Here is a 26,375-nt window from a genome sequence, read left to right as displayed (position 1 = left end):
CTCTCGCCGCCCACCCCTGGCCCGCATCTTGCCTCTGACTTGGAATGCCCTCCCCCCCTCAAATCTGACAATGACTCTCCCCCACTTCAGAGCCTTGCTGAAGGCACACCACGTCCAAGAGGCCTTCCCAGACTAAGGCCCACTTTTCCTCATCTCCCACTCCCTTCTGCGTCCCCCTGACTTGCTCCTTTGCTCTTCCCCCTTGTCCCCACCCCATAGCACTTATGCATATATCTGTAATTTTATTTATTTGTATTGATGTCTGATTATTTGTATCCACATCTCTCTCTCCTCCTCTAGACTGTGAGTTCACAGTGGGCAGGGATTGTCAGTCTTCACTCTTGTATTGTACTCTCCCTAGCATTTAGTACAGTGCCCTGCATGCAGTAAGCATTTAACGAATACGAATGAAGTTAAGGGAGAGTTTTCTTTTAGGATGGGGGACACACAAGCCCAGAATCATTATAATAAATTAATAATGATGGTATTTGTTAAGCGCTTACTATTTTAAGCACTGTTTTAAAAGCTGGAGTAGATGCAAGGTTGAGAAGCAGTGTGGCTCAGTGGAAAGAGCACGGGCTGGGGAGTCAGAGGTGATGGGTTCAAATCCCCGGCTCTGCCACTTGTCAGCTGTGTGACTGTGGGCAAGTCACTTAACTTCTCGGTGACTCAGTTCCCTCATCTGTCAAACAGGGATTAAGACTGTGAGCCTCACGTGGGACAACCTGATGACCCTGTATCTCCCCCAGTGCTTAGAACAGTGCTCTGCACCTAGTAAGCGCTTAACAAATACCAACATTATTATTATTGATCTCTTTTGAGGGTATTGCTGCCCGACTACTTATTTTGTTTTGTTTTCTTCTGTCGGTCTCCCCCCTTCTAGAGTATGTGCCCACTGTGGGCAGGGATAATAATAATAATAATAATAATGTTGGTATTTGTTAAACGCTTACTACTTGCAGAGCACTGTTCTAAGCGCAGGGGTAGATACAGGATAATCTGTATAATCCCACGTGAGGTTCACAGTCTTCACCCCATTTTACAGATGAGGTCACTGAGGCCCAGAGAAGTGAAGTGACTTGCCCACAGTCACACAGCTGACGGGTGGAGGAGATGGGATAATAATGATAACAATAATGTTGGTATTTGTTAAGCGTTTACTATGTACAGAGCACTGTTCTAAGCGCAGGGGTAGATACAGGATAATCTGTATAATCCCACGTGCGGTTCACAGTCTTCACCCCCATTTTCCAGATGAGGTCACTGAGGCCTAGAAGAGCGAAGTGACTTGCCCACAGTCACACAGCTGACAGGTGGAGGAGCCGGGATAATAATATAATGTTGGTACTTGTTAAGTGTTTACTACGGGCAGAGCACTGTTCCAGGCGCTGGGGTAGATACAGGGTAATCTGTATAATCCCATGTCAGGGTCACAGTCTTCATCCCCATTTTACAGACGAGGTCACTAAGGCCCAGAGAAGTGAAGTGACTTGTGCACAGTCACACAGCTGACAGGTGGAGGAGACCGGATAATAATAATAATGATAATAATAATGTTGGTATTTGTTAAGCGTTTACTATATGCAGAGCACTGTTCTAAACGCTGGGGGAGATACAGGGCAATCTGAATAATCCCATGTGAGGCTCACAGTCTTCATCCCCATTTTACAGATGAGGTAACTGAGGCCCAGAAAAAACAAAATGTGGGTATTTGTTAAGGGCTTACTATGTGCAGAGCACTGTGCTAAGTGCTGGGGGAGATTTACAGGGTCATGTGTATAATCCCATGTGAGGCTCACAGTCTTCATCCCCATTTTACAGATGAGGTAACTGAGGCCCAGAGAAAAACAAAATGTTGGCATTTGTTAAGCGCTTACTATGTGCCGAGCACTGTTCTAAGCGCTGGGGGAAGATTTACAGGGTCATCAGGTTGCCCCACGTGAGGCTCCCAGTCTTCATCCCCATTTGACAGCTGAGGGCAGTGAGGCCCAGAGAAGTGAAGTGACTTGCCCACGGTCACACAGCTGACAAGGGGCAGAGGCAGGATTCGAACCCCTGACCTCTGACTCCCAAGCCCGGCCTCTTTCCCCTGAGCCACCCATGCGCTCCAAGGCCGGAGCCGCTCCGCCGAGAACGGGGAGCCGGGCGGAAGAGAGGATTGCGATGCCCAAGCACGGGGATGAAGCCGTTTCCGGGAGCATTGGTGCCCTCAGTAAAGATGGCGGACGCGTCCCCGCCTCTCCCCTTCGCTTTAGTCTCCGCGCGCATGCGCCTGACCACCCTGGTGTGGAGGGGCGGCCCGCCTCTCCCCTTCGCTTTTGTCTCCGCGCGCATGCGCCTGACCACCCTGGTGTGGAGGGGCGGCCCGCCTCTCCCCTTCGCTTTAGTCTCCGCGCGCATGCGCCTGACCACCCTGGTGTGGGGGGGCGGCCCCCCTCTCCCCTTCGCTTTAGTCTCCGCACGCATGCGCCTGACCACCCTGGTGTGGAGGGGCGGCCCGCCTCTCCCCTTCGCTTTTGTCTCCGCGCGCATGCGCCTGACCACCCTGGTGTGGGGGGGGCGGCCACCCCTCCCCTTCGCGTTAGTCTCCGCACGCATGCGCCTAACCACCCTGGTGGGGAGGGGCGGCCCGCCTCTCCCCTTCGCTATCGTCTCCGCGCATGCGCCCGACCACCCGGGTGGGGGGGGCGGCCCCCCCCTTCACTTTAGCCTCCGCGCGCATGCGCCTGACCACCCGGGTGTGGGGAGGGCGGCCCGCCTCTCCCCTTCGCTTTCGTCTCCGCGCATGCGCCAGACCACCCGAGTGGGAGGGGGCGGCCCGCCTCCCTCTGGCCCCGCCTCCTGCCGCCTCTCCGCGTGGGGATTGGCTGGAGGGCGTGGGGGGGGCGGTCACGTGATCGAACGCGGAAGTGGTCGTGTCGCGGGGAGGCGAGGAGCGGGCCGGGTCGGGCCGGGCCATGGGGGAGCCGGACAAGTTCTGCTACATCTACAGCTGCGAGCTGGACAGCAACGTGCAGCTCAAGATGTGAGTGGCGGGCTAAGCGCAGGGTTAAGAAGAATAATGGTGACAGGCGCCTGCTAGGTGCAAAGCACTGTTGTAAGCGCTGGGGAGGAGAGGAGCAGCGGGGCTTAGTGGAAAGGACCTGACCTGGGGGGGGGGGGGGGGTCAGAGGTCCTGGGTTCCAATTCCCACTCTGCCACTTAGCTGGGGGGAGGAGGCAGCACGCAATAAGAAGAAGAAGAAGAATAGTGATTGCATTTGACAAGTGCCTACTAGGTGCAAAGCGCTGTTCTAAGCGCTGGGGAAGAGAGAAGCAGCGGGGCTTAGTGGAAAGGGCCTGACCTGAGGAGTCTGCTCGTGGGTTCTAGTTCTGACTCTGCCACTTAGCTGGGGGGAGGAGGCAGCACGCAATAAGAAGAAGAAGAAGAATAGTGATTGCATTTGACAAGTGCCTACTAGGTGCAAAGTGCTGTTCTAAGCGCTGGGGAGGAGAGAAGCAGCGGGGCTTAGTGGAAAGGGCCTGACCTGAGGAGTCTGGTCGTGGGTTCTAGTTCTGACTCTGCCACTTAGCTGGGGGGAGGAGGCAGCACGCAATAAGAAGAAGAAGAAGAATAGTGATTGCATTTGACAAGTGCCTACTAGGTGCAAAGCGCTGTTCTAAGCGCTGGGGAGGAGAGAAGCAGCTTGGCTTAGTGGATAGAGCCTGGGCTGGGCAGTCAGAGGTCGTGGGTTCCAATTCCGACTCTGCCACTTAACTGGGAGGAGGATGCAGCTCGCAATAAGAATAATGTTGACAAGCGCCTACTAGGTGCAAAGCACGGTTCTCAGCGCTGGGGAGGAGAGAAACAGCGGGGCCCAGTGGAAAGAGCCTGGGCTGGGGGGAGGAGGCAGCACGCAATATGAAGAATAATGGTGACAAGCACCTGCTAGGTGCAAAGCACTGTTCTAAGCGCTGGGGAGGAGAGAAGCAGCATGGCTTAGTGGAAAGAGCCTGGGCTAGGGAGTCAGAGGTCATGGCTTCTAATCCCGGCTCTGCCACTTGTCAGCTGTTTGACTTTGGGCAAGTCATTTCACTTTTCTGGGCCTCAGTGACCTCATCTGTAAAATAGGGATGAAGACGGTGAGCCCCGCGTAGAACAATCTGATTACCCTGTATGTACCTTAGCGCTTAGAACAGTGCTTGGCACATAGTAAGAGCTTAGGAAATGCTATAATAACAATACAACGTGATCAGGTGGTCCCACGCAGGGCTCACGGTCTTCATCCCCATTTTATACGGATGAGGGAACTGAGGCCCAGAGAAGTGAAGTGACTTGCCCAGGTTCACACAGCTGACAAGTGGCAGAGCCGGGGTTAGAACCCGCGACCTCTGACTCCCAGGCTCGGGCTTTTTCCACAAAGCCACGCTGCTTTTCTAGCCACCATATCATCATCATCATCATAATGATGATGATGGTGTTCGTTAAAGCGCTCACTATGGGCCAAGCACTGTTCTAAGCTCTGGCAAAGATACAAGGTAATACTAATGAGGCTACTAATAATGATGGCATTTGTTAAGCGCTTACTATGTGCCAAGCACTGTTTTAAGCGCTGGGGGAGATACAAGCTCATCAGGTTGTCCCACGTCGGGGATCACAGTCTTCATCCCCATTTTACAGATGAGGGACAGAGAAGTTAAACGACTTGCCCAGGGTCACTCAGCAGACAAGTGGCGGAACCGGGATTAGAACCCACGACCTCTGATTACAAGCCCGGGCTCTTTCCACTAAACGCGTGGGGCTCGCAGTCTTAATCCCCATTTTATAGATGAGGTCACTGACGTACAGAGAAGTTACGTTTCAGGTTGAGGGTGAACTAGAAGGGGAAAGCCAGAGCCCAGGAGGCGTGACAGACAAACAGTGTGCCCTGATGCACTTAAGTACATATCTGTAATTTTATTTGTTCACATTGATGACTATTTGTGTTGATGTGTCTCCCGCCCCTTCCCTCGCCCCCTCCACCACCACTCCCCACCCCCCGGCACACTGTGAGTTCATTGTGGGCAGGGATTATCTCTGTTTATGGCTGTATTGTACTTTCCCAGGTGCTTAGTACAGTGCTCTGCACCCAAAAAGTGCTCATTAAATATGATTGAATGAATGAATGAATGGTGGAAAGAGCAAGGATCTGGAAGGAAAAAGGACCTGGGTTCTAATCCTGCCTCTGCCACCTGTCTGCAGTGTGACCTTGGGTACGTCACTTCACTTCTCTGTGCCTCAGTTCCCTCATTTGTAAAATGGGGATTTGAGACTGTGAGCCCCATGTGGCACATGTAGTCTGTCCAACGTGATTAGCTTGTATTTGTCTGACTGCTTAATAATCAATCAGTCGTATTTATCGTACTGAGCACCGTACTAAGCACTTGGGTGAGTACACTATAACCGAGCGGGAAAGCACATTCCTTACCCACAACGAGTCTACAGTCTAGAGGGGGAGACAGGCATTAATAGAAATAAATTACAGATGTGTACACTAACGATGGTAGTTGTTAAGCGCTAACTTTGTGCCAGGCACTGTACTAAGCGCTGGGATGGATACAAGCAAATTGAGTTGGACACAGTCCCTGTCCCATGTGGGGCTTCACAGTCTCAATCCCCATTTTACAAGTGAGGGAACTGAGGCTCAGAGAAGTGAAGTAACTTGCCCAAGGTCATGCAGCAAATAAGTGGCAGAGGCAGGATTAGAGCCCATGACCTTCTGACTCCCAGGCCTGTGCTTTATCTACTACGCCATGCTGCTTTAGGTGGTAGGGCTGAAGGTTTGGGGATGAATAAAGGGAACAAATCAGGGCGATGAAGAAGAGGAAATGAGGGCTTAGTCGAGGAAGGCCTGTTGTAGGAGATGCCCCTTCAGTAAGGCTTTCAAGGTGAGGCGAGTAGTTGTCTGTGGGATATGAAGAGTCCAGACAAAGGACGTGGGTGAGAGGTCAGTGGCGAGATAGACGAGATCGAGGTACAGAGAGTGGGTTGGCATTAGAGGAGCAAACTATGTGGGCAGGATTGTAGTAGGAGCGCAGTGAGTTGATGTAGGAGGGGGCAAGGTGATGGAGTTCTTTAAAACCAGTGGTAAGAAATTTCTCTTTGATGCAAAAACAGATGAGCAACCAAAGGAAATTCTTGAGGAGTGGGAAAATGTAGACAGAAGGTTTTTGTAGGAAAAAAAAAACATCTGGGCAGGAGAGTGAAGTTTGGATTGGAGTGGGGTGAGACATGAGGCAGGGAGGTCAGTAAGGAGGCTGATATAGTAATCAAGGCGGAACAGGATAAGCGTGTGGATTAATGTGGTAGCAGCTTGGATGGAGAGGAAAGGGCAGAGTTTAGTGGTGTTGTGAAGGATGAGCCTGCAGGATTTAGTGATAGATTGAGTACATGGATTGAATGAGAGAGGAGTCAAGGATAATGCCAAAGGTTGCATGCAGGCTTGTGAAACAGGAAGGATGGTGGTGCTGTCCAGTGATGGGAAAATCATGGGGTGGACAGGGAATGGGTGGAAAGATAAGGAGCTCAGTTTTGGACACGTTAAGTTGGAGGTGTTGGCAGGACATCCAAGTAGAGTTGTCTTGAAGGCAGGAAGCAATGTGAGACTGCAAAGAGGGAGAGAACAAGGCTGGAGATGAAAATTTGAAAATCATCTGCATAGAGCTGATAGCATGGGAGTGAATGAGTTCTTCAAGGGAGTGGGTTTAGATGGAGAATAGAAGGGGGCTCAGAACTGATCCTTAAGGGACCCCACAGTTAGGGGGTGGGAGGCAGAGGAGGAGCCTGCAAAAGCGATTGAAAGTGAATGGCTAAAGAGATAGGAGGAGAACCAGGAGAAGACAGTGTTAGTGAAGCTGAGGTCCAGTAGTGTTTTCAGGAGAAGCGGATGGTCTACAGTTCTGAAGGCAGCTGAGTGGTTGAGGAGGATTAGGTTGGAGTAGAGGCTGTTGGACTTGGTATAATAATAATTAATAATTAGGGTACTGGGGTTAAGTGCTTATTATGTGCCTAGTACTGTTCTAAGTGCTGGGGTAGATACAAGTTAATCAGTTTGGACCCAGTGCCTGTCCCACATGGGACTCACACTTTTAATCCCCATTTTACAGTTGAGGGAACTGAGGCCCAGAGAAGTGAAGTGATTTGCCCAAAGTCACACAGCAGGCATCTGGTAGAGCTGGAATTAGAACCAAGAAGGAGATCATTGATGACCTTTGAGAGGGCGGTGTCTGTGGAGTGAAGGGGACGGATGCCAGATTGGAGGGAGTCAAGGAGAGAATTGGAGGAGAGGATTTTGAGGCAGCAGGGGTAGACAACTCACTCAAGGGGTTTGGAGAGGAATGGTAGGAGGGAAGTGGAACAATAACTGGAGGGGGTCAAGGGAGATCAGGTACTAGGTCAGGTACAGTGCCTGGCACATAGCTAGCGCTTAGCAAAAACTATAAAAAAAAGGGCAAAGAGGGAGTAGTAGTGGTATTTATATAGTGTTTATGGTGTGCAGAGCCCTGTGAGAGCAAGGAAAGTTGCAGGGGTTAGGAGGATGGAGATGGGGGCTTTGGAGTCTTCATTGAGGATTGGGGAAATGGGATCTGCATACTCTTGGGAAGGCAGAGGAAGAAGGGGAATGATGGACTTTAGTTTCCAGCAAGGAATATTTTCAGGAGTTTGGGGGCAGGCCATTACATTACTGGGACGTATGGCCTGTATCAAACTATATGTTCTGCCTCTTTGGAATAGTGTTTGCCTTTGCTTTTAGGAAAGGTTGACTTTAATGATATACATTTATTTATTACAAACTCTGACACTCCCCTGCCTTACCTGCTGATAAACACGTTGCTACACACCTGCTGATAAACACGTTGCTACACACTCATCTTATGAAGCAGTAGCGCCTTAAACACGTTACAGCTCAGGATTCATTTTGAACCTGAGTAAATCCATCAGTGGTATTTCTTGAGCACTTACTTTGTGCAGAGCCCTATACTGAGCATTCAGGAAGATATAACACGGTTGGTAGACCTGATCTCTGAATTTCATGAATACACCCATTTTTATTCCCGCACTTAAATTGGTGTTTGGGAATTGAGGCGATGGAAGACACTACTTAATATGAGTTACGATGCATTATGAAAGATGGTAATTCATAGTCTCACAGAAACCGGCAGAGGAAAATATAGCTTGGAAGAAGATGATATCATGACCTCTTGGAAGCAAGAGACTGAGGCACACTAATCTCCACCTGCTTGATTGTTTTTGTTTGTTTGTGTTTTTAACTCTGATGTGGTTCTTGTGGTTTCAGAGGCAGCCTGGAAGGGAAGAGAGAGCAAAAGAGTTACAAAGCTGTGCTGGAAGATCCTATGTTGAAGTTTTCCGGATTATACCAGGAGACGTGTTCTGACCTTTATGTCACCTGTCAAGTTTTTGCAGAAGGAAAACCTCTGGCCTTACCAGTAAGAACTTCCTACAAGGCGTTTAGTACCCGCTGGAAGTAAGTGGTTATTCGTCATTTGTAAATTCATCAGGTTTGCAATAAAATGTGTAATTGTGAACCTGTAGGGATTTTTCTGCCCTAGATTTTTGCCAACTGTCTGACCTACCCTGGAAATCTTGATGACAATAATAATAATAATAATAGTGCCATTTAAACATTTACTATGTGCCAAGCTCTTTATTGAGTGTTGAGAAAGATACCAGATAACCAGGTCCCACACGAGGCTCACAGTCTAAGTAGGAGGGAGTATGAGAACCGATTCCCCATTTTGTAGATTAAGGAACTGAAGCATAGAGCAGTTAAGGTCACATGGCAAATAAGTGGCTGACCTGGGATTAGAACTCAGGTCCTCTGTCTCCCAAGCCTGCTCTCTTTCCACCAGGCCACACTGTTTTCTAGTGTCTCCAATAGGAGAGATTCAGGGCAGATTATGTAGAAAATTAAAGTTTTCAGTGTATTAGGATTTTTTATTATCAATATTTTAATTATCAATATTATCCAAACTTTAAAAGAGCAGGAAATAAACATTGAGTTGTAAACAGTCCGTCTCTCTCCTCATCCCTCTCCCTTCCCTAATGTATATTCTTAGGCAGAAACCTGGGCAGAAAAGGGAAACTTTTTCAGCACCCTAAATACCTTCCAATTTGGTCAAGAACTAGGTATAGAAGCGTTCTCTGTCTGCAACGATTTGTGTAGGAATGACTATATTCAAAACTGTCACTGGAAGAGGAAATTGCAGAACCCCTACCCCATTTACTATATCTTGCATAAGGTTTCCCTCCTCATTTTTAAACTGCAAAGTTTTGAATTTTCACTGTATCCTGTATCTACCCCAGTGCTTAGAACAGTATTCTGCACACAGTAAGCACTTAACAAATACCAACATTATTATATCCATATATTTCTGGTGGTCAGTTATGACATAATGATTTCCAGGGGCTTCAGCTCTCCCTAGTGTTGGAAAGCTATAACATAGGGCTAAGCCAAACTATTTCTTTTCTTCACAATTTGTGGTCAAGTTAACCAACCTCTGTAGTTTTGTTTTTCTTATGTCAAAAGGCAGTAATGCTAATTTATTACCCTTTTATCCCAACATACTACATAAATAGGAAGTAACAATGGTTAATCAATGGAATATGAGCCCTTACTATGTGCAGAGCACTGTACTGAGCACTTGGGAGAGTACAGTACAACAGATTTGGTAGACAGATTCCCTACCCACAATGAGCATACAGTCTAGAAGGCAAGACAGACATTAATATTCAATAATAAATTACAGATATGTGAATACGTGCTATGGGGTGAATACCAGATGTCCAAAGGGCATAGATATAGGTGCTTAGACGAAGGGAAAGGGAGGGAATGGGGGAAAACCAGCCTTAATAGGAGAAGACCTTTTGGAGGAGACATGATTTTAATAAAGTTTTGAAGTTGGGGAGAGGGAGGGTTTCCAGGCCAGAAGAAGGATGTGGGAAAGGGATCCTGGTGCCAAAGACAAGGTCAGGGCACAGTGAGCAAGCTAGCACTAAAAGAGTGAAGAACGTGGGCTGGGTGTGTTAGATCAGTAAGGTCATATAGGAGGGGTGCAAGCTAATTGGGAGCTTTAAAGCTGAGGTTAAGGAGCTTCTGTTTGATGTGGTGGTGGATGGGCAAACACTGGAGATTCTTGAGAGGGGAGATGTGGACTGAACATTTTTTTTTTTCCTAGAGAAAAATGATCCGGGCAGCAGAGTAAACTATGGTCTGGAGTGGGGAGAGACAGGAGGCAGGGAGGTCCGTGAGGCGGCAGAGATGGTAGTCAAGGTGATATAGGATAAGCTCTTGGATCATCATCGTAGCAGTTTGGGTAGAGAAGACGGGGAAGATTTAAGCTATGTTGTGGAGGTTGAACTGACAGGATTTGGTGACGGTTTGCATATGTGGGTTGGATGAGAGATGAGTCAAAGTCAAAGCCAGGGTAATGGGCTTGTGAGAGAGAGGATAGTGGTATTGTTTGTAATGATGGGAAAGACAGGGGAGGACAGCATTTGGGTGGGAAGATGAGTTCAGTTTTGGATATGTGAAGTTAGAATGGTCAGTGGGAAATCTAGGCTGACATGTCCTGAAGGCAGGAGGAAATGCCAGATTACAGAGAAGAAGCGAGATCAGGGCTGGAGAGGTAATTCTGGGAATCATCTGCTTAAAGATGGTAGTTTAAGTCATGAGAGCAAACGAGCTCTCCCAGGGACTGGGAGTAAGTGGAGAATAGAAGGAGACCCAGGACTGAACCTTGAGGGACCCCCACTGTCAGAGGGTGGAAGGCAGAGACAACAGAAGAGACCGAGAAGGATGGGTCAGAATATTAAGAGGAGAAAAGGAGATGACAGTATCAGTGAAACCAAGGTTACAGGGAGAAGGGTTTGTTTCACAGTGTTGAAGGCACCTGAGAGGCCTAGGAAGATTAGTATTTATATAATAGTATTTAGCGGCTTACTTTTTTCACTTGGATTTGCTCCCTTTCATCACTCCTGCCTCAGCCTCACAGCACTTATGTACACATCTGTAATTTTTTTGTCAGTCTCCCTCTCTAGACTGTAAACGAGTTGTGGGCAGGGAAGCTGTATACCAACTTTGTTACAGTGTTATGTTGTACTCTACCAAACTCTTATTACAATGCTCTGCACATAGTAAGCATCTAAATAAGATTGATTGGTCCCAAGTGCTGGGATGAATACAAGTTAATCATATAGGACATAGTCCCTGTCCCATGAGGAATTCCGGATTTAAATTAATTCTTGCAATTACCCAAGTTAATATGAAGTGTGGAAAAGCCCTGTATAGAAGTGTGTGTGTGTATTTCAAGAACTGGCTTGAGATGGTTTATACTGTTTAGCAAATCCCGAAAAATAACATTAATCATAGTTGTTCAGGAGGTACTTGAAAGGCAGGCAGTATGGTTTCTAAAATAATGATTTGAATGGTTGCTGAAAATCCTATTCAGTGCAACCAAATGGTAGAGACCACTTCCCTTGCTGTCAGCATTGACTCTGGGCCAATTTCTTTCGCATTCATTATGTGGGCTGAAGAAACAACTCTGTGAGGATAATTTTATGTAAACAGAGGCTTTTTTCCTCATCGTCAAGACTGTCCACTGTGTGATTATAGCAGTCACTCTCACGGTGTTCGGTGGGGATCTGGTGAGCATTTCACTATTTTAGGGGAATTTCATTATCAAGTGATTCTAGTGTTGAAGTGAAATGGAGAAAGAAGCTTTCAGCGAAGCATAGAGATGATGTAAAGCCGAATCTATGTTCCACTCTTCCTTTATGAGGAACATTAGGTTATTTGAAAACTCTGTCATCAAAGGTGTTGTAGGATATTAAGTTGATGTTGCGGGGGAAGAAGAGGTTCACTCTAGGGAATTGGTTTCTTTTCACTGACTGTTTTGGTAATTGCGAGGAGCAGCAAATACAGTGTGCTGAATAATGGAGAAAGACATTCTTCTTCTAACATTGAAGAGCAGTGTAGCTCAGTGGATAGAGCACAGGCCTGGAAGTCAAAAGGACCTGGGTTCTAATGATGACTCTGCCACTTGTCTGCTGTGTGATTTTGGGCTAGTCATTTCATTTATCTGGGCCTCAGTTCCATCATCTGCAAATGGGGATTGACTGTGAACCCCATGTGGGACATGAACTGTGTCCAATGGGTTTGATTTGCATCTGCTCAAGCTCTTTGAAGGGTGCTTGACACAGAGTAAATGCTTAACAAATACCATAAAAAAAACAAACCAAAAAAACCCATTTTCAGTGGCATTTGCTGTGTGTGCCAAACACTACTAAGCATCCGGGTTGATACAACAATATCAGGTTGGCACAGTCCCTGTTTCACATGGGCTCTGAGGTGGAAAGGAGAGCTGGTATTTAATCCCCATTTTACAGAAGAGAAAAATGAGGCAAAGGCACACAGCAGGCAAGTGGCAGATTCACAATTATATTCATTCACTGTACTTATTGAGTGCTTACTGTGTGTAAAGCACTGTACTAAGCACTTGGGAGAGTACAATATAATAATAAACAGTCACCTTCCCTGCCCACAATGAGCTTACAGTCTAGAGAATTATAATTCGTCACCTAAATCCCAAGGGCTGTGATAGCAATACAGAGCAAGTTCCAAATCAACGTTGTAAATCAGTAATATAGGAAAATGTGTGTCACTCATGATAGTGAATTTTGTGGGGTTTTTTGCTTATAGCTGGAACGAATGGTTAAAGTTGCCTGTGAAGTATCCCGACCTACCCAGAAACGCCCAAGTGGCTCTGACGATATGGGACGTGTACGGACCCGGAAAAGCTGTCCCCGTAGGAGGAACGACCGTCTCACTTTTCGGGAAATATGGGTAAGTTTCTTTGCCTCACACTTCCAATCAGTGGTATTCATTGAGCTTACTGCGTTTAGAGCACTGTACTGAGCCCTTGGGAGAGGACAGTACAATAGCGTTGATTTAGCAATCAGTGGTATTTATCGAACACTTACCGCACACAAAGCACTATACTGAGTGCCTGGGAGCATCCCATGCAATAGAAGTATAGACAGGATCCCTGCCCTCAAGTGGTTTACAGCCTAGAGGGGAGGAGCTTACAGTCTAGAAACCATTTCTTCAGAGATCTTGAAGTCAGGGTGTGTGTAGGTGTGACTTGTGTCCTCAGAAACCTGTGGTCTCTCCCATTCAGGTGTATCTCTTTCATTCTAGATTTGCGGGTAGCTGCTGAAACGGAACATTTCTGGGCTTGGCGTCACTGCCATATGCCACTTTACCTTTGCCAGGCAGGGAGGAGTTTCCTTGCCATATGGAAGCAGATGCATTATGTGGTTTCAGAATTGTCTACAAAGTGATGGTAGAGTAGCATTTCAGTACTGATTTTTTCCACATCATCTCAGAATGTCTCCTTTTTCTCTAGTGCAGCAGACTTTTCTTGGGAGAAACCCACACTCTCAAGCCCAGAGAACATTGCACCCCTGTGTCTGTTTTATTTGGTACATTTAATTCTGCCAGAAGATGTGTTTTCATGACACATTTTGATGAGACTGCCGTTAGGGAATTAGGAAACGTTCTTCTGCTAGGACGAGCCTGTTGTGGATTCGATGTGGGCTGGGAAAAAAGCTGTTGTGAGCATGTGTGCATCAATGCTGCTTTGGGACACGGTGAGCGATGCGGCATGAATATTCCCTAGTGTGAGGTGTTGCAAACATGCAGCATCCGTATTATAGGAGAAGTAAGTATGCTGGACAGATGGGATGGAACTGATTTTGCAAAGAGATTGCAGCTGCCCTTGAGTTAAAGCGATCAAATAAGTGAATCCAGCTGCATAAATCCAGCTCCAGAGGTGGGACAACAGAAGTACTTTGGGTCTTCAACTCGGAACTTTGAAGGTTTCAGAGATCAATTGAAGTCATTGAGTGCTTACTGTGTGCAGAACAGTATATTAAGTATTTGGGAAAGTACAGTAGAATAGAGTACAGTAGAGTAAGTATTTTGATCCCTGCCTTTAAGGAGCTTACTATCTAGCAATGTGTTGGGTGTTGGGGGGGAGTGCGATGGGAAGTTTTAATTTTTTTGTATGGTTTTGAAGATGGGGAGAGAAGTGGTTTGGCAGATTCAGGTGGGAGAAACTTTCAGACAGGATTGAGGATGTGAGCAAGGGCTCAGTGGTGAGAGAGTTGAGAGCGAGGTGTAGTGAGTAGGTTGATGATAGAGGAGTGAAGGATGCAGGCAGTGTAGTACATGAGGAGACACAAAGAGCTGTTTGATAAATCAGTCAAGGGTATTGGATGCTTACTATGTGCAGAGCACTGTATTAAGTGCTTGGGAGAGTTACAGTACAGCATAATTAGACACATTCCCTGCCCATAACGGACTTATGGACTTGGGGGGAAACAGACATTAATAAGAATAAATAAATAATTTATAATATATCATATAACGATCTAGTAAAGCTGATGATGAGGCGATTCTGTTTGATGCGAAGATGGATGGGCAGCCATTTGATGTTTTTGAGGAGAGGGATGATAAGTACAGAACACACTTTTTGAAAAATGACAGGAGCAGCAGAGTGAATTAGGTTGGAGAGGGGAGAGAGATGGGCTAAGAATCTTTCTGATTCTGGCTGTATTCCCTTCCACCCAAAGCCTGGGGCCCTCAGCTGGCATCCAGCCCTGCTAATTAATAATTGAGGTACTTAAGCACTATGGCCCATGCACTGTACTAAGTGCTGAGGTGGATACAAGCAAATCGGGTTGGACACAGGAAACACAAGTCCTTGTCCCACATGGGACTCACAGTCTCCATCCTCATTTTATAGATGAGGGAACAGAGGTGCAGAGGAGTGAAGTGACTTGTCCAGGGTCTCACAGCAGACAGGTGATGGAGCTCAGATTAAAGTCCATGACAGAAGTCTCCCAGGCCTGTGCTCTATTCAATAATTGTGTCAGTGGGGCACAGTCAGGCCTAGAACTTGGCCCTTTCAACTAAGTGCTGGAGTATTAGACATGGCAAATATGCCTCAATTGTTTTGAGTTCATTTCACTTTCCAGTCTTTTATTTTTCCTTGTGTGGCCACCCTCTCATTTCCAAACTTCAGTAGTCATCTTTAAAAAAATTAAAAATTCCTCTGTCTTTGTTTGCTAAACTTTTTGGGAGTATGTCCAAAACATAAATCGGGGCTCCTTGGACTCCCTAGGAAGATAACTAACTTAGAACAAAAGTGATTCTATCCTCGCTCAGGATGTTGGTCCACGTTTTAGTCTCTGCAAATCTCTCTCAGGATCCGATTAAGCATTCAGCCTGAACCAGCAACTTCTTGGCAAACAGCTTAAGATCCGTAAGAGTAATTTGTCAAGATCAAGCCAGGATAGGTTGTTGGCCCTCAGTTGGAAAAGCTACCTTGTAAGTAGCTAAGGAGAGGATTGATCATTCTGTCTGGTTGGCCCGGGACTATGACGATTTGCTCGTTTCCGCTGCAGATGTTTCTTCCAAATGTGAATTCTAAAATCTGAGCATGATTACTGCTCTTTTTGACTTGGCACCGGAGGTTGGAGTGAGAACAGCAGCTGTTGCTTAGAGGCTGTGCTTTAGACTGACACCAGTGAGTAGTGATATTATGTATTAAATGCAGAGCACTGTACTAGGTACTGAGAAAGATTGCCGAGGTAGGAATTAGACAAGAGGCTTATAATCTATGAATTTAGGGGCTCATAATGAATTTCAGTGGGGGAGAGGACCATAAGCTCATCGTAGGCAGGAAGCGTGTCTACTAACTCTGTCTCTCAAACACTTAGTACACTGCTCATACACAGTAATTGCATATTAAATATGATTGGTTGAGTGATTGATTGGAGGCATCCGGAGTGTATCAGGAGTGATGAAACAATGAAATGTTGAAACAACATAAGAAACAAGGACAAATACACAATACGCACAATAAAAACAATGAAGCGAGGAGGAGCAGAATTTCAGACTCCTCATAATTCAGAAACCACGATATACCAGTAGCCCCAGCAACAGCTACTGCCAACACTAACCTTCCAGAGGTCACAGAAGCCTCTTGCTATAGGTTCTGTTTTCTTTCCTGCCAGGATAGTGGAGAGGGGAGCGGGATGGCATCTTCTTGGTGCAGAGGGGAGTAAGAATTGTTTTTTGAGAGATGACGTGGCTGGCACACAGAGCGTGGGGGACCCTAGGAGGTGGGGAGGAAAGGCAGTTCTTTTGGCCACAGGGAGAGGGATTGAGGTCATGCAGAGAGGTGAGACCACGGTTACTGGATGCTTCAATCGGCTGCAGTGTCTTGTCTGTATGTTTTTTCCCCTCTTCAAAAAGTAATGTTGCCATGTGCTTCTTTTGGCATGGCACCTGGAAGTGGACAGTTTTGAGCAAAGCTTCTTTTAATGTCTTAATTACACATTGTCTTGAGCAGATGATCTTGTATCCCTTAGCACCCCTCTCTTCAGTTTCTAAGTCCTGTAAATCAGCTGGCTTCTAAATATGCTTCATTGTGATTGGGTTACATCCAGCTGATGAAAATATTCATTTAACAGTACATTTAGTTCCAGCACCTCAGTCGCATCAAGGAGTAGAGAAGTAGCATGACCTAGTTGGTAGAGTATGGCCTGGGAGTTGGAAGGACCTGGCTCTACCACTTGTTTGCTGTCTGACCTTGAGTCATTTTACTTCTCTGTACCTTAGTTACCTCATCTGTAAAATGGGGATTAAGACTATGAGTCCCATGAAAGACGCGGACTGTGTCCAACCTGATTATCTTGTATCTACCCCAGAGCTTAGTAGAATGCCTGGCACATAGTAAGTGTTTAACAAGTACTGTTAAAAAAAATAATTATCTGAGCATTCAAGTCTTTTATTTCTATCCTTAGCACTTATCTATGTAAACTTTATTGTGCAATTTCTTCCTGATTCATTTGTAGTACACCTATTATCTCCTTGTTCCACTTACTTGTACTTCCTCTTTGCTCCATTTGAATTTTTTTTTTGTCTCCGCAATTCGATTGCAAAATCCATGAGAGTAGGAAACATCTTTTTAAAAAAAATTTTCACCCAAGCATTTAGTAGTGCTTTGCAATCAGTATGGTGAGGGGGTAGGTTGGTGTCAAATACTGTTGATTGATTTAAAAAAAAATTATATGTGATGTAATCAGATTTGGGTACCTGTTGTAGTATGTCTGTTTAAATCTCTGCCAAGAGGTGAGTTGTGTACAAATGCTTTGTTTTGAGGAGAAATTTCATTCTCTTCTGCCATGGACCGTATTTCATTCAGTCAGTCAATCATATTTATTTAGCCCATACTGTGTGCAGAGCTCTGTCTAAGCACTTGGGAAAGTACAGTATAACAGAGTTATTAGACACATTCCCTGTCCACAATAAGCTTATAGTTGAGACAGGGTGACAGACATTTATTTGAATAAATAAATTATGGTTATGTATGTAAGTGCTGTGGAGCTGAGGGAGGGGTGAATAAAGGGTGCAAATCCAGTGCAAGGGAGTAGAAGAGGAAATGAGGGCTTAGTCAAGGAGGGCCTCTTGGAGGAGGTGTGCTATTAATAGGCTTTGAAGGCTTTCCAGGAAAAGCGCTTTCAAGTACAGCTTGGTGGTGTAATCAGTGGTATTTACTGAGTGCTTACTGTGTGCAGAGCTCTATACCAAGCGTTTAGGAGAATACAGTGTAATACCCCTTCCCTGCCCATGAGGAGCTTACAGTTTAGAGGGGGAGAAATACAGTAAAATATGAGTATGTATATAAGTGCTGTGGGCTTGAGTGTGAAGTGAATAATCAAGTGCTTAAAGAGTACAAATCCAACTGCAAAGCTGCTAAAGAATTAAGAGGAAGTAGGGGAAATGAGGGCTTAGTCTGGGAAAGCATCTTGGAGGAGATGTGATTTGAATAAGGCTCTGAAGGTGGGGAGAGTGATCATCTGTCGGGTATGAATGGGGAGGGAGTTCCTTCCATTTTCCCTTTCAGCCCCTGTTCTGCTTTGGATTAATTTGGTCACTATAATCTGGATTCAAAACATATATAAGAGATGTGGTTCCTGTTGTCACAGATATCTGTTAACCTTTTCACCTCCGCCCCCTCAAGCTGGTTTCACCTTCCTTTTCGAGAAACCTCTGCCAGATGTAACCTGCATATCACTTTCCATTAGAAGACATTCAAATTGAAACATCAGCATGGGTCTGGGAGTCAGAAGGTCATGGATTTTAATCCCAGTTCCTTCACTTGCCTGCTGTGTGGCCTTGGACATGACACTTCTCTGTGCCTCAGTTATGTCATCTGGAAAATGGGGATTAAGACTGTGAGCCCTGTGTGGGACAGGGACTATGTCCAACTCGATTTGCTTGTATCCACCCTAGTGAGTAGTATAATGCCTGACACATAGTAAGTGCTTAACAAATATTATGATGGTGATGATTGAAATGTCTATCTCAATGCCAGCCTGCATCTTAAGGAGGGCTAAAAGGAGGGAAGCAGAGTTAGTTCCATGTAAAGAGAAGGTGAGAATTATTGTGGAGGTGGGTGAACAAAAGGCAGTATAGATACTGTGCAGGTGCTGATTGTTTTCCACCATTTTGCAACTGCAAAATACCCTGTGGACCTGAATGTCGTAGATAGAAATCGCAGTCGAAATCGCAGTCCGCAAATTGTTTATGCAAGTGAAATGACAGTGTGCTCATTTCATTCTTTGAAGTAAGCATCTCTAAAATTTCAGAAGCTGTACAGTAGAAATGTTCTATAAGTGACTGGGGAAAAGCCAGTGACTTTGACAACAGTATGGTTTAGTCTCTTACTGTTCAAAACTCAGCTCTCTTGAGTTGAGCCTAGGCTACGTTCTTATGTATGTCTAACATTATTTTGGAAAGAGGAAAAATATTGGTGTGTCTCTGACCACACTCCTCCGGGACCCATTTTCCCATTACCAGTAATTGTCCATGAAGCATATTATGATGGGTGGGCACTGAACTGGCTAATGGGGAGAATGCAAATCAGTCAATTAGGTCGCTGGTCTCAAAATGAAAACAGTCTAACGGACCTGTGATTGATTTTTTTTTTTTGTCTCATCTTGCTTGCTTTCCTTTCTTTTTCCTTTCGCACAAAACAACCGACTAGGGAGCAGTCCAGAAATGGTCTTTCTTTTCTTATCAGTCTCAATAACTGTGGAGGGATTTTTAGGTTGTTGCAGTGGCAGGCCTCAACTGATTTGATGTTTTGTGTACAACAGAATTTTTCAACCTCACTTGAGCACCTCTTGGTCTAAGTAGAAAAAAATGTTATTTGTAGAACATGAGAAAAGTATGTATGAGAATTGGAACTGTCCCAAGATTTTAATTGTCTTTAACCTAAAACCTATCAATCAATAACTGACTATGTGCAGAGCACTATGCAAAGCACTAGTGGGAGCAGATCAGAATTAGTAGATGTGATCCCTGACCTCAAGAAACTTACATTCTAGCATGAGAAGCTTGGCAACAGGAACATGTATTCCTTTCAAAACACTCTGGCTGTGTTTTGCACCACCAAAAAGGTCTCCAGTCAAAAGCATTCAGTCATTCCCCTCCACTGATGTTTGCCTTTTTCCTTAGCATGTTTCGCCAGGGGATGCATGACCTGAAAGTGTGGCCTAACGTAGAAGCTGATGGATTGGAACCCACAAAAACACCTGGCCGGACGAGCAGTACAGTCTCGGAGGACCAGATGAGCCGACTAGCCAAGGTAAAGTGCTAACCCGCAAGAGTCCTCCTAAGCCTCTTGTATAAAGTAACGTCTCCAGTATTGTTTTTCATCGTATTTGTTAAGTGCTTACACTGTAAGCCCTTAGACTAAGCCCCTTATGGGCGGGGAATGTGACTGTTTATTGCTTTATGGTACTCTCCCAAGTACTGAGTACAGTGCTCTGCACACACTCAGTGCTCAATAAGTACGACAATGAATCAGTGTGCCAAGCACTGTACTAAGCGTGAGGATATCAGGTCAAATTGCTAAACATGGGATTGAGGGGGACGGCTGGTAAAGCAATTTAGAGCCACACTTTAGATGTGTTAGCTCAGTAGTTTTGCACCCAATATTCTGTGCTAAATTTAATAATAACAATTGTGTTATTTGTTTAGAGCTTACTATGTGCCAGGCACTGTACTTAACACTGGGGTGGATACACGCAAATTGGGTTGGACCCAGTCACTGTCCCGCATGGGGTTCACAATCTTAATCCCCATTTTACAAATGAGGTAACTGAGGCCCAGAGAAGTGAAGTGACTTGCCCAAGGCTGCAGCAGAAAAACGGTGGAGCCGGGATTAGAACCCATTACTTCTGACTCTTAGGCCGGGGCTCTATCCACTACACTTCTAGGAAGTTACAGTCTGGTTCTAAACAATGCTGACCAAGTATAATCAATCAATTGGACATATTGAGTGCATACTGTGTGCAGAATACTGTACTGAGCACTTGGGAGAGTACACTATAACAATATAACAGACATTTATTTAGAGAGGGACACAAACATTAATAAATAAATTATGAATATGTACATAAGTGCTGTGCGGTGGGAAGGAGGGGATGAATAAAGGGAGGATGACAGGGCGATGCAGAAGAGAGTGGAAGCAAAGGAAAAGAAGTCCTCTTGGAGATGTGCTTTCAATAAGGCTTTACATAAGGGGAATGTAATTGATATGAAGTGGAAGGGCATTCCAGGCTAAAGGCAGGAGGTGGGCAAGAGGTTGGTGGTGAGATAGGTGAGACTGAGGTAGAATGAGCATGTTGGCATTAGGGGATGGAAGTGTGCAGGCTGGGTTGTATTAGGAGAGTAGTGAGGTGAGGTAGGAGGGGGCAAGGTGGTTGAGTGCTTTGGAGCCAATGGTAAGAAGTTTCTCTTTGATGTGGACATGGACATGGATGGGGAACCACTGGAGGTTCTCGAGGAGTAGGGAAACATAGACTGAACATTTTTGTAGGAAAATGATCTGGGAAGCAGAGTGAAGTATGGACTGGAGCAGGAGAGACAGGAGACATTCATTCATTCAATAGTATTTATTGAGCGCTTACTATGTGCAGAGCACTGTACTAAGCGCTTGGAATGTACAATTTGGCAACAGATAGAGACATTCCCTGCCCATTGACGGGCTTACAGTCCAATGGGGGAGACAGACAGACAAAAACAATAGCAATAAATAGAATCAAGGGGATGTCAGCAAGAAGGCTGATAGAGTAATCAAAGCGGGATAGGATAAGTGCTTGAATTAACGTGGTAGCAGCTTAGAAGGACAGGAAAGGGTGGATTTTAGCAAGGTAACAATGAGATATTTCTAACCCCAGCCCTGCCACTTGTCTGCTGTGTGACCTTGGACAAGTCATTTAATTTCTCTGTGCCTCGCTTACTTCATCTGAGAATGGGGATTAAGAGAAGCAGCGTGGCTCAGTGGAAAGAGCATGGGCTTTGGAGTCAGAGCCCATGGGTTCGAATCCCAGCTCTGCCACTTGTCAGCTGTGTGACTGTGGGCAAGTCACTTAACTTCTCTGTGCCTCAGTTACCTCATTTGTAAAATGGGGATTAAGACTGTGAGCCCCACGAGGGACAACCTGATTCCCCTATGTCTACACCAGCGCTTAGAACAGTGCTCTGCACATAGTAAGCGCTTAACAAATACCAACATTATTATTATTATTATTAAGTCCTCCTCCTGCCTACGTAGACTGTGAGCCCCATGTGGAACAGAGACTGCGTCCAACCCGATAAGCTTGTATCTACTCCAGTGCTTAGAAGAGCACTTGGCATATAGTCAGCATTTTACAAGTATCATTATTATTATTACCTAGATGGACTTGCACTCTAAGCTAATATCTTAGGGGTCCACACCTAAAACTCCCGAACTTCAAATAGTTTTGGAAAGCTATGCAAGATATTTTCTTTAAACACTTGTGTTCTGGGGCCCTACAAGTCTTGTTTATTCTTGCAAACTTAAAGCTGTATGGCTCTCTGGATATAAATTGCCTAGTGTTTTTGTGTATGTTGGGGGATTGAGTGTTTGATGCCCAAGTATTTCCTCCATATCAAAAATTGCTTTTTGATGAACTGGAATGACAAAAGTGCACAGTTTCCAGCTCAGTTTAATATGAACTTTGGCTTTCTTGGAAGACAATTAGTGGAAAAGAGGAACAGCTAACATAGCTCCTATTCTGCCTGTCATTGGTATGAATAGCCATCTTCTATTGAGATACATTTTAGTTTCAGGAGATAATAAAATACAGTTTTCTAACTGGCTGCCTCAAGGTTTAACCTGAAGAAATCCTGATTATAAAGAATGAGCAGTAGAATTGATTAGCCTTTGTGCTTCATCTTGAGGTTTTTTGTTGACAATCTCCTTTAATTGCATTTCTTTTTCTGGAAAATTGATTCCATAGCCACCTAATGATTAGACATTGTTTTCAATATCTTGTTGTCAGAGTGAAAAAATTCATTGTCAGAAATCTTAACGTTTCAAGGCAAGCATCCTTAGTTTTTATTCACATATTTGCACTGGGGACAGAGAAGTTCTGAAGCTATAAATATGTCCACTTTTCCAAGAGATTTATCATGGCAATAAAGTAACTTTCATTTAGACTCCTGTATGTATGCCTTTTTCAAAGATAGCTAACCTTGAGTTTCTAATAGAAAACTCATTATAATCAGCTCATTTATAGCCTGTGAACCACTATAAAGTGAACAAAATTGAATCCAAAAGGGCAATAAAGAGTATATTCGTATTTAAACAAAATATTGTAAAAATTATTTTCAGTGATCGGAATACAGGATCAAGATTGATCTATATTGTGGCTAGTGATCAAAATTTTGAATTTGGATTCCCCGATTCTGACATTTACATTATTACTTAGCTATGCCGTTTACTCTGTTTTATGTGTCCATATATTTGCTTTCCTCAGACATATCATGTACACAATCAATAGTTTCTGAATGCTTACTGTGTTCAAAGCCCCATATTGAGCACTTGGATGACTAAAAGGGTTAGTAGGTAAAGTTTCTCTCCTCAGATCCCACCAGTGGCTTCCTGAGTCTCTCCACATCAAACAACAACTCCTAACAGTTATCTTCATCAACTCTTTTTAAAGCATTTATTGAGCACGTGTTCTGTGCAGAATATTGTATTAAGCACTTGGGAGAGCATAGTAGAGTAGTGGACACAATTTCTGTCCTCAAGCAGCTTAGAGTTTAGTGACCAAAAGGGAGTCTAAAAATAAATGTAGAGAGAAGCAACAGAATTTAAAGTTGTTCATGTATGTGTTACTGTGGAATGAGGGGAAGTACCCAAATGTTTAGGTGCCATGGAAGAGCTGAAGTGGCAGTAGGGGGGTGGAAATAGGGTGAAGGGATGAGGGAGGTGTGATACCAGGAGGGCTTTGAAGATAGGGAGAGCATTGGTCTTCCAGATGGAAAGGGGGCATAGATTGACGTCCAGGCTCTCCAACACCTGACACCACCTTACATCTCTGCCCCCCAACTCACTATTCTTAAACATATTTCATCCCTCTCTCATGTCAACCCTCTAGGTATACTTCTCTCAACTCTCCCGGCTGTGCCCCCTCACATTGTCTTCTGGCTCTGATCTCTCACTCACCCCACATCAGAAAGACGACAGCTTTCCCCACATTCAAAGCCCCCCATAAAATCTCACCTCTTCCAATAAGCTTTCCCTGATTAATCTGCCAGCACCCCAAATTTATTAATTCATTTATGCCCTCTTCTGAACTCATGAATATTGATGAACTCTTACACTTGTCTCCTTGAGGGCAGGGAATGTGTCATTTCTTTTTTCTGTACTAATCCCGGCTCTGCCACTTGTCTGTTGGGTGACCTTAGGCAAGTCATTTAACTTCTCTGGGTCTCAATTTCCTCATCTGTAAAATGAGGATTCAATCCCTGCTCTCCCTCCAATTTAGACTGTGAGCCCCATGTAGGACAGAGACTGTGTTTGGCCTGATTAACTCATATCTTCCCCAGTTCTCAGAACAGTGCTTGACACATAGTAAGCACTGAACAATAAATACTAATAGTAATATTAATAAATGTACAGAGCCAGAATTTATTTATGTTAATGTGTATCTCTCCCTCTAGACTGTAAGGTCGTTGTGGGCAGGGACTGTCTGTTTTACTCTCCCAAGCACTTAGTACAGTGCTCTGGACACAGGAAATACTCAGTAAATACCATTGATTGATTAAGAAAGACTCATTTTTTGTTTTTATCTAAGTATTAGAAGTGAGTGGTAACACTGTGGCAATGGAGGGTAGCAGAAGTTGACCTTTTGGAGTTTTAAGTTTGTTTCATTAGTCTACTTCACTCTGGATAGTCACCAACAAAGTTATAAACTGGAGGCTCTGTCAGGTGCTAAAACTGTGGGAATTAAAAAAATGGGTAAGTTTTTTAGTGGCCTGAATCCCTAAAAATAATGGGAAGAGATCAGAGCAGACAACATACTTTATTGAAAGGGATGAGCAAAGTGCCGTTGCTACTTTGTAGACTGTGAGTGTTATTTAGCTAAACTCAAGGTAGAGCTAGAAGGCATACCCAGAATTTTGACCTTCTGTAGATTGCTGCCTATGGTTACATTAAAAAAAAAATTATTTGTGGTAACTAAATTGGTTTAAACTGTAACAAAATCAATCGATAATACTGATTGGAACCATGCCCTTCTCCTCTGCTCTGCCCTATACCCTTCACAGCAGCAAACTTTTTAAATTTTCTTCCAAGAAACTTGAGATAGTGTGAGGTAGTGACACATAGTGTTACAGTTTTATGATATTGACTGATGTCCCCTAGAGAATAAATTGAAACCATCAAAACCAGTAATTCACTTGAAAGAATACCTTGCGTCTGGCAGCACAATTGAAAATGCTGGGCTCTCTTTGAAGAAAACTCTTTTTTTATATCTTGTCATTTTTGACCAGTGTGTTTCATTGATTCCCATTTAGGATTCTGTCATGCTTGCCCAGGTTTGGGAGATTATCAAACTCACATTCTTCTGCCCAAAAAAAAGATGGTTTTAAGAGACAATGTTTTGTGAGAGATGAAAACAGAAAGCCTGTTCACCTGGTTTGGGGAGTCCCAAGCATCACATAACCTGTAGTTTTTCCTGACTTTATTTGTGAGATTAATTGACCACTATAAAAGTTCCAAAAGCTGGGATCATTGGCCAAGTTAATTTCATTCTTTCCCTCCTGAAATGTTTGTTCTTGGAATGAAACTCTTTTAGTTGCCTGTCTGAAGTTTGTGGTGTGGAGACACTGTGCATAACAATAATAATAATACTATTTGGTAAGGGCTGTATTGTACTGAGCAGTGGGTAGATAGTCTGGAAGTTCCTCCCTGTGCATATACACCAGACTGCCACTCTCACCATCTTCAAAACATTATTAAAATCACACCTCCTTCTAGAGGTCTTCTCTGATTAAGCCCACTTTTCCCCAGCTCCCTCTCCCTTCTGCGTTACCTGGGCATTTGGATCTGTGAACTTTGGACAGTGATATTCACCCTACCTCCAACCCCACATCACTTATGTACATATTTTTAAATTATGTAATATAAATTACTTATATTAATATGTGTGTCCCCCTCTATACTGTAATCTTGTTATGGGCAGGGAATGTCTGCTAATTCTATTGTATTGTCCTTCCCCAAGGGTGTAGTACAGTGCTCTGCACATAGTAAGTGCTCAATAAATGCCATTGTTTGATTGATAGAGACAAGAAAATCAGGTCCCAAATAGGGCTCACAGTCTAAGTTGGAGGAAGAACGGGTATTTAATCCCCATTTCAGAGTTGAAGGAACTGAGGCACAGAGAAATGAAGTGACTTGCCCATGGTCACACAGCAGACAAGTGACAGAGCTGAGATTGGAACCCAGGGCCTCTGACTCCCAGCCCCGTGCTCTTTTCAGTAGGCCTTGCTACTTACTGCCCTACCTCACAAAAGTAGTATTACTTGTATTGCTTTTAATTTAAGGCCAGTCAACTTTCCTTACTTGCTTTCTCAATTTTCTTGCTTGCTTTTTTTTTTTTTTTTGAAAAACTTCCCAAGTCATTGTTTCACCACCTTTCCCCTGAGAGTAGTAAAGTCAGCAATTCATATTCCAACTTCTGCTCGAATGTTCTGCAGGCAGTTCGTTTTCACCTTTGTTTGACCCCAGCTTTTCTCTTAGGATGTGCTAGTCACGCTTCCAAGTCGGGCACCTGTTTGGAACACTAGTGTTTTAGGCAGTCAAAGGGGTGGTCGCGGGTTTTCTCCCCAGCACGCTCTGCCACTGTAACTGTTTGCTGCCCCGACCATATGACTCTTAAGAGTAAAT

General features: G+C 44.6%; 1 protein-coding gene across 1 annotated transcript in view; it reads left to right on the top strand.

Annotated features, from left to right (window-relative positions):
- The first annotated feature begins 2,899 nt into the window (after positions 1 to 2,899).
- Positions 2,900 to 26,375, top strand: part of PIK3C3 (phosphatidylinositol 3-kinase catalytic subunit type 3) — a 135,729-nt gene continuing 112,253 nt past the window's right edge. Inside the window, exons 1-4 of the mRNA XM_029060555.2 lie at positions 2,900 to 3,025; positions 8,315 to 8,503; positions 12,737 to 12,880; positions 19,628 to 19,757. Coding sequence (XP_028916388.1) covers positions 2,958 to 3,025; positions 8,315 to 8,503; positions 12,737 to 12,880; positions 19,628 to 19,757 — 531 coding nt within the window. The 5' untranslated portion in view covers positions 2,900 to 2,957. The remainder of the gene's footprint in view (positions 3,026 to 8,314; positions 8,504 to 12,736; positions 12,881 to 19,627; positions 19,758 to 26,375) is intronic.

This window comes from Ornithorhynchus anatinus, chromosome 3 (genome assembly GCF_004115215.2).
Source record: "Ornithorhynchus anatinus isolate Pmale09 chromosome 3, mOrnAna1.pri.v4, whole genome shotgun sequence".
Classification (NCBI taxonomy): Eukaryota; Metazoa; Chordata; class Mammalia; order Monotremata; family Ornithorhynchidae; genus Ornithorhynchus; species Ornithorhynchus anatinus.
The sequence above is the reverse complement of the archived record's forward strand: the minus strand, read 5'-3'. Positions and strand labels throughout refer to the sequence as shown.